Source organism: Stegostoma tigrinum, chromosome 35 (genome assembly GCF_030684315.1).
Source record: "Stegostoma tigrinum isolate sSteTig4 chromosome 35, sSteTig4.hap1, whole genome shotgun sequence".
Lineage (NCBI taxonomy): Eukaryota > Metazoa > Chordata > Chondrichthyes > Orectolobiformes > Stegostomatidae > Stegostoma > Stegostoma tigrinum.
This window is the reverse complement of record NC_081388.1, coordinates 3,779,900-3,788,407: the sequence shown is the minus strand read 5'-3', so window position 1 is coordinate 3,788,407 and position 8,508 is coordinate 3,779,900. Positions and strand designations below refer to the sequence as shown.

At 43.7% G+C, this 8,508-nt stretch overlaps 1 protein-coding gene across 4 annotated transcripts in view; it reads right to left on the bottom strand.

Annotated features, from left to right (window-relative positions):
• Positions 1-471: 471 nt before the first annotated feature.
• Positions 472-8,508, bottom strand: part of LOC125447582 (C-type lectin domain family 10 member A-like) — a 64,446-nt gene continuing 56,409 nt past the window's right edge. For all 4 annotated transcript variants that reach the window (XM_048522103.2, XM_048522102.2, XM_048522101.1 and 1 more), the window contains one exon: positions 472-1,356. In XM_048522103.2, coding sequence (XP_048378060.1) covers positions 1,212-1,356 — 145 coding nt within the window. In that variant the 3' untranslated portion in view covers positions 472-1,211. The remainder of the gene's footprint in view (positions 1,357-8,508) is intronic.

Here is an 8,508-nt window from a genome sequence, read left to right as displayed (position 1 = left end):
CATCCAGCTCCACACTTTGTTATCTTGTACTCTACATCCCTGTTTATAAAGCTGAGGATACTGAATGCTTTATTTACTGCTCTCTCTGCCTGTCTTGCCGCCTTCAGTGATCTGTGCATATGTACAGCCAGGTCCCTCTGCTTCTGTACTCCCTGTAAAAATGTGACTTTTTTCAAAAGGGTTAACAACAGCTAACATTTCTCCCTCTTTGTTGTCCAAGGACCCAAACACACAAGGCAGGTGAAACCGCATTTTAATTGTAGTTCTTTGAATCTTGTCTACTTTACTCACTGCTCATAGTGTGATATCCTTTATAGTGGCAGGAGGAAACATTGTCTGGGCGATTGCATTATGGGGCACCTTCACTCTGTCTATAGGAATGACCACGACCTCCCAGTTGTTTGCCTTTTCAATAAATCGCCTTGCTCTCAGGCTAACATTTATGTCCTAGCCAGAAGACAATGAAACAAAAGAGTTATATTTTGTTTTATTTGAAGTGGTCTGGTCCATGTTGTAAAGGTTTAAATTCTTTTGTGTTTGTCACAGAGAGGTTATGCCGGATTCAAAATGAGAAAAGGCATTGGGGAGGATTTTGCTTTGGAGCTAGCTTATGTTTCATTCCAGCGTGACCAACTCTCTTAGCCTGGGTTCCAGATTTCAAAATGGTGAAAGCGAAAAACGCCATGGTGCTCAGCGCTGTCATTAGATAGCTGTGGGGCATCTTCTTTTCTTGGATTCCCAAAAAAAAAATCAGCAGCTTGAGGAGTGTGGATACAAACATCAAGATAAAGTTGCCATGAAGTGGCTAGAACAGAGAATTTATGGCACATGCCCATTTCTGGCAGAATGGTCACAGCATAGAAAGTGTAACATTCTCACAGACTCGCACAATCCTGGTTCAGGCAATTACTACAGTTCTACATTAAGCAAATTAATGCATAAAAATTTGGTTGAAATAAGCTTTCTAGGCAGCAAAAAAAAACAATTAAATTGTCAAATGTTTTTTTCTGATGTTCCTTAAAGGTAGGGGTAAGATGTGCTATTTGTTTTGGTATTTTGCACAATTGAAATTAAAAAGAGAGTAGGAGCTGTTGTACTTGGGGCAGGGGAGTTAGCCTGAGTGGTTGGGCCAAGATTCAAGTCTAGAATCTGAAGATAGACGTGGAAACAAGAAATAAAATCAGGTTTTTCCCTGGGGTCTGGTTGGCAAGTTATTTGAAATGACAGAAAACCGGGCGTTCACAGATGAAGTTCAGTTTCTGACTACACGAGTAGACATTCCATCTCCCATCATTCTTCATACCGCCACAAGCTTCATAACTCCTAAGATCTTTCGGTTCACCAGGAGCCCAAAACCTGAACAATAATTAAAAAACAAATCAGTGAACAAGACTTAAGCTTATTTCACCAGCAGGTGCTATTCTGACTGGCAAATCCACAAAACTGACCCTTTGCCAAAAATGAAACCCTGTTAAGATTCAGTCAATTATCTCTCCCCTGTCAATTTCATAGAACCCCTACAGAATGGAAACAGGCCCTTCAGCCCAACAAGTCCACACTGACCCTCGGACCATCCCACCCAGACCCATTGCCCCTATAACCCACCTAATCTACACACCACTGAACACTATGGACAATTTAGCATGGCCAATGTAGACTGTGGGAGGAAACTTGAGCACCCAGAGAAAGCCTATGCAGACACAGGGAGAACATGCAAACTCCACACAGACAGCCACTCAAGGGTGGATTTGAACCCAGGTCCCTGGTGCTGTCAGGTAGCAGTGTTAACCATTAAGCCACCTTGCCACACCTGTATAATCCTGACTCTTACTAAGAAAGGCGTACATTACAGTGTTAATGGACCTTTTGTAAATCACTAGTTTGACTTCACCTAGAATATTGTGCCCAGTTCTGGGCAACATATAATAGGAAGGATGTTGATGTTGCAAAGAGGGTGCAGGGCAAATTGACTAACGAGGCATCAAGGATGAGGAGAACCAGTTATGTTGGGGGGAACTAAACTGGCTGGAAGCAGTAATGTTATAAATATCACATGATTTGTTACTGGTTGGTTAATTGGAATCAGTGGCAAGGTGGTAATGTCACTGAGCTAACAATCTGGAGATTCCAGGTTAATATTGCCCAAATTTGGTGGCAAAATTACTAACTATGCATTCTTTAGCCTATCCCAGTCATTTAAATAAATGACAAACAAAATGGATGTGAATTCATGGTATTGCGTGAGGGAAATCATGTCTGCCAAACTTGATTGAGTTTTTGGAGGAAGTAACGAAGAAGATTGACAGCAGAACAGTAGCAATCATTTACGTGGACTTTAGTAAAGTCTTTGACAAGGTTCGACATGGTAGAATAATTAGTAAAGTTAGACCACATGCGTTTCAAGGTGAGCTTGGCAATTGGATACAGAGTTATCTTGGTGGTATTGGACAGGTGGTGGAGTGTTGTTTTTTAAACTGGAGGCCTGTGACCAGTGGTTTTCCTTCCATGGGGATCAGTGTTGGGCCCAGTTTTGTTTGTCATTTATATAAATGACTGGGATAGGCTATAGAATGCAAAGTTAGTAATTTTGCAGATGACACCAAATTTGGGCAATAAAGAAGATTATCTATGATTACAGACAGATCTTGAGCAATTGGGTCAATGGGCTGAAGAGTGGCAAATGGAGTTTAATTTGGATAAATGTGAACTGTTGCATTTGGGTAGAACAAACAAGGTCGGGACTTATACAATTAAAAGTAAGGCCTTGGGTAGTGTTGTAGAACAGAGAGACCGAGGGATTCAGGTATATAATTCTTTGTTTGCATCGCATTTGCATCATATACAGTGGTTAAGAAGATGTTTACGCTGCTTGCGTTCATTGCTCAGATCTTTGAGTATAGGAGTTAGGAAATTATGTTGAGGTTGTACAAAACATTGTTGAAGTCTCTTCAGGAGCACTGTATTCATTTCTGATCACCCTGTTATAGGAAGCGTGTTAAGTTGGAGAAGGTTCGAAGAGATTTACCAGGATGTTGCTGGGAATGGAGAGTTTGAATGATGAGGAGAAGCTGGATAGCTGGGATACTTTTCACTGGAGTCTAGGAAGTTGAAGGGTGACCTTGTAGAGGTTTATAAAATCATTGGGGCATAGATAAGGTGTCTTTTCCCTAAGATGGAAGACTAGAGGGGATATTTTTAAGTTGTGAGGAGAAAGATTTAAAATAGACAGGAGGGGTAACTTTTTTTTTTACACAGAAAGTTGTTTGTACGTACAGTGAACTTCCAGAGGGAGTGGTGGATACAGGTACAGGTACAATGTTTAAAAGACGTTTGAATAAGTACATGAATAAGAAATGTTTGGAGGGATATGGGCCAGGCACAGGCTAGTGGGACTAGTTTTGTTTGGGATTATGGTCAGCATAGACTGTTTGGATTGAACGGTCTTTTTCCATGCTGTATGACTCTATGACTTCACACTGTGACAACTTGTAGAATTTAAAGTCAATTCAGTCATTTGGAATATTGCAGACAATGTTGTGAAACTGATATCGGTTGTTGTAAAACCCTATCGGTTCAATAATGTCCTTTCAGGAAGGGAATCTGCTTTCTTTATGTGGTTTGGCCTACATGTGACTCCGCTAATGTGAGTGAATCTGAACTGGCGTCTGAAATGCCATACGGGAATTAAGAATGGGCAATGAATGCCAGCTTTGCCAGTGATGCCTACATCCCATAAAGGAATGAAAATCATGCTGTCCAGGACAGCAGAAAGACGTTCACTGGATCTTTCATGTCCACCTGAGAGGGCAACACAGGGTTGTGACAGAAATACACGTTCCTTCAGGAGTGCATTGGGATGATGGCTTAGATCTTGTTCTTAAGCCTCTGGAGTGAGTGAGAGTGTGAGCCACTGAAACATGCCTCTGATATTGAGGGTTGTCTGTGTGTATGTGCATCAGTGAGACTGGACACAGAGTGCGGTACAGTCATTGGCCCTTTTAATTCCTGTCCTTGGGATACAGGGTTACTGACAGGGATAGAAACTCCAGATTAGACTTAGAACATAGAGAACAGAACATAGAACATTACAGCACAGTATAGGCCCTTCGGCCCTTGATGTTGTGCCGAACTGTAGAAAGGAGGAGAATCAATTTTTGGCCATTTGAGCTCTTGACACACGTTGCTGGAAAAGCCCAGGCTTCATGTTCTTGCTGGTTTACTCTACATTGTTGTTGGTGAAGGTTAACATTGGACAGGAGCATTCCATCTGACTCACTGGGCTTCCAATCTGGGGAATTGGGTTAAAATGGCCCCCCCCCAGGTTTCTCATGATTTTAGATGTGTATTTCCCACATTTCAGCAGGAGTGTAGCTTAGATCAGTAATTTACATTCATATAATGTCATTAGGAGCAGAAGGCCAGGTATAGGCAGGCCATTTAGTACCTTGGTCATGCTCTGTCATTCTAGCTCATGACTGGTCATCAACCTCAATGCCACATTCCCACATTATCCCTGTATCCCGATCTCATTAATAACTAAAATTGATCAGTCTTGAACACACTCAATGATGTTTCTACAAGTCTCTGCAGTTGAGAATTCCAAAAATTTACCAATCTCTGAGTGAAGAAAATCCTCCCAATCTCTATCCTAAATGGCCAACCCCTGAGTCTGAGATTGTTCCGTCTAATTGTAGACCACGGGCCATAAGACATAGGAGCAGAAATTAGGCCATTCGACCCATCGAGTCTGCTCAGCCATTCAATCATAGCTGATGTTTCTCAACCCCATTCTCTAGCTTTCTCCCTGTAACCTTTGATCCCCTTGACAATCATGAGCCTATCTATCTCTCTTTTAAATGTACTCAATGACCTGACCTCTACAGCCCTCTGTGCCAATGAATTCCACAGATTCACCACTCTCTGGCTGAAGAAGCTTCTCCAGATCTCGGTTCTAAAGGATCTATCCTTTACTCTAAGGCTGTGCCCTCGTGTCCTGGTCTCTCCTACCAATGGAAACATCTTCACAACATCCACTCTGTCCAGGCCATTCAGTATTCTGTAAGTTTCAATTAGCATCCCTCATCCTTCTAAATGCTATCAAGTATAGAGTCCTCCAATGTTCCTCATATGTTAAGCCTTTTATTCCTGGGACCATTCTTGTGAACCTCCTCTGGATTGCTCCAGGGCCAGTACATCCTTCCTGAGATAACAGGACGAAAATTGCTCACTACACTCTAAATGTTGTCTGACCAAAGCTTCATAAAGCCTCAGAAGTACATCTCTGCTTTTATATTCTAGTCCTCTCGAAATAAATGCCAACATTGTATTTGCCTTCCTAACTACTGCATCAACCTGCAGGTTTACCTTGAAAGAAACCTGGGCTAGGACTCCCAAATCCTTTTGCAGTTCAGGCTTCTGAATTTTATCCCATTTGGAGAATAGTCCAGGTCTCTATTCTTCTTATCAAATTGCATGACCTCACATTTTCCTATTGCATTCCATCTGCCACTGCTTTGTCTACTCTCTGAACCTATTTAACTCTTTCTGCCGTCTCCCTGCCTCCTCAATACTACTCGCCCATCCACCTACCTTTGTAACATCAGAAAACTTACCCAGAATGCCCACAGTTCCTTCATCTAGATCATTAATGTGTAAAGTGAGAAGCTGTGGCCCTAGCACTGATCCTTGTGGAACACCACTAGTTACCAGCTGCCATCTCAAGAAGGGCCGTTTTATCCCCACTCTCTGCTTTCTGCCAGACAACCAATCTTCTATCCATGCTAGTACCTTGCCTCTAGCACCATGGCCCCTTACTTACTCAGCCTCCTGTGCGGTGTGTTATTAAAGGCTTTCCGCAAGTCCAGAAGATAAGATCCATTGGCTGCCCTTGGTCTAACCTGCTTGTTACTTCCTGAATGAATTCTAATCGATTTGTCAGACATAGCCTCCCTTTAATGAAACCATGCTGACTTTGCTCTATTTCGCCATGCATTTCCAAGTATTCAGAAATCTTACCTTCACAACGGACTCCAAAATCTTACCAACGACCAAGGTCAGGCTAATCGGCCTGTAATTTTCAGTCTTTTGCCTTGCTTCATCCTTAAACTGGGAGGGTGGGGGTTTACATTCGTGATTTTCCAGACCTCCAGGACCCTCCCTGACTCTGGTGATTCCTGAAAGAACACCACTAAAGCCTCTACTATCTCTTCAACTATCTCTTTCAGAAGTCTAGCATGTAGCCCATCTGGTGAATTATCCACCTTCAGACCTTTCAGTTTTTCTAGCACCTTCTCCTTGGTGATAGTCACCATACTCACCCCTGTCCCCAAACTCTCTTGAATTTTTGGGCGATTACTCGTGTCTTCCACTGTGAAGACTGATGCAAAGTACTTATTCAGTTCTTCAACCATTTCTTTGTTCCCCATTACTTCTCCAGTGTCATTTTCCAGTGATCCAATGTACACTTTTGCCTCTCTTTTGCTCTTTGTATATCTGAAGAAACACCTGCAATTTTTTTTTACTGGCTAGCTTACCCTCATATTTAATCTTCTTCCCCCTTATTTCTTTCTTTGTTGCCCTCTATTCATCTTTGTAGGCTTTCCAATGCCCCTGTCCGCATTATATGCTTTTTCTTTTGCATATAAGCTGTCCCTGACTTTTCTTGCCAGCTATAGTTGCCTCACTTTCCCTCATTTTTCAAGGACCGCCACTTCCCCCCATCAGTGGTTGAGAACGCCATCGACCGTGTCACTTGCATTTCCCGCAACTCATCCCTCAAACCCCGTCCCCGCAATAACAACCAAAAAAGAATCCCCCTCATCCTCACGTACCACTCCAACAAACTCTGGATCCAATGCATCATCCTCCGACACTTCCGCCATCTGCAATCTGACCCCACCACCAAAGACATTTTCCTTCCCCACCCTTGCCTGCATTCCAGAGGGACCACTCTCTCTGTGACTCCCTTGCCGACTCCACACTCCCCTCCAGACCCATCACACCCGGCACTTTTCCCTGCAAACTGCCCCCACACCACTTCCCTCACCTCCATTCCAGACCCCAAGAATACTTTCCAGACCCCAAGAATACTTTCCAGGCCCCAAGAATACTTTCCAGATCAAGCAGAGGTTCACTTGCACATCTGCCAATGTGTTATACTGCATCTTCTGTACTGGTTGTGGCCGCCTCTACACTGGGGAAACCAAGCGGAGGCTTGGGGATCGCTTTGCAGAACACCTACACTCGGTTCGCAACAAACAATTGCATCTCCCAGTCGTGAACCATTTCAACTCCCCCTCCCATTCCTCAGACGACATGTCCATCCTGGGCTTCCTGCACAACTTTGTCACCCGAAGGTTGCAGGAACAACAACTCATATTCTGCTTGGGAGCCCTGCAGCCCAATGGTATCAATGTAGACTTCACCAGCTTCAAAATCTCCCCTCCCCCACCGCATCTCAAAATCAGCCCAGCTCGTCCCCGTCTCCCGAACCTGTTCTTCCTCTCTCCTATCTCCTCCTCCCACCTCAAACCGCACCTCCATTTCCTACCTACGAACCTCATCCCACCCCCTTGACGTGTCTGTCCTCCCCGGACTGGCCTATCCCCTCTCTACCTCCCCACCTATACTTACCTCTACTGGCTCCATCCCTGCCTCTGTAACTTGTCTGTCTACTCTCCACCTATCTTTTCATCTATCCATCTTCCATCTGCCTCCCCCTCTCTCCCTATTTATTTCAGAAGCCCCTTCCCTCCCCCATTTCTGCAGAAGGGTCTAGGCCCAAAACGTCAGCCTTCCTGCTCCTATGATGCTGCTTAGCCTGTTGTGTTCATTCTGCTCTACACCTTGTTATCTTGGATTCTCCAGCATCTGCAGTTCCTACTATCTCTCTTCCTTTTAGTACCCTTCATTTTCCTAGGAATGAATTCTTGCTGTGTATCCTGAATTACTCCCAGAAACACCCCCCATTGCTATTCCATTGTATTTCTTGCTAGGCTCCTCTCCTAGTCAATTCTGCCCAGCTCCTCCTCCATGCCTCTGTAGTTGCCTTTATTCAGCTGTAATACCATTATGTCTGATTCTACCGCTTCCCTCTCAAATTACAGAGTAATTTCTATCACATTAAGGTCACTACCTCCGAAGGCTTCCTTCATTATAAGCTCCCTTATCAAGTCTGCCTCATTGCACGTCACTCTTAAGATTTTTCTGTGAGCTTCAACGAGACTGCCTCTTGTTTATGTGGAAGATACATGTCCAGTTTACTCAATCTCTCCTCATAGCATGCAAAACAATTCTTTTTATTTTATTTCAATATGTGACAATAACAAAGCAAATGAAATCACCCCTGTGCTATCATCCCAGGAATCAGCCTGGTGGGCCTCTGCTGCATCTCTCTTGGACAGGTCAATCTTTGTTGAGGCAAGGAACCAGAACTGTATGCATTACCCCAAGGGGCTGTCTTACCAAGGTTCGATACTCTTAAAGTAAGTCTGGCTAACTCTTAGCCTT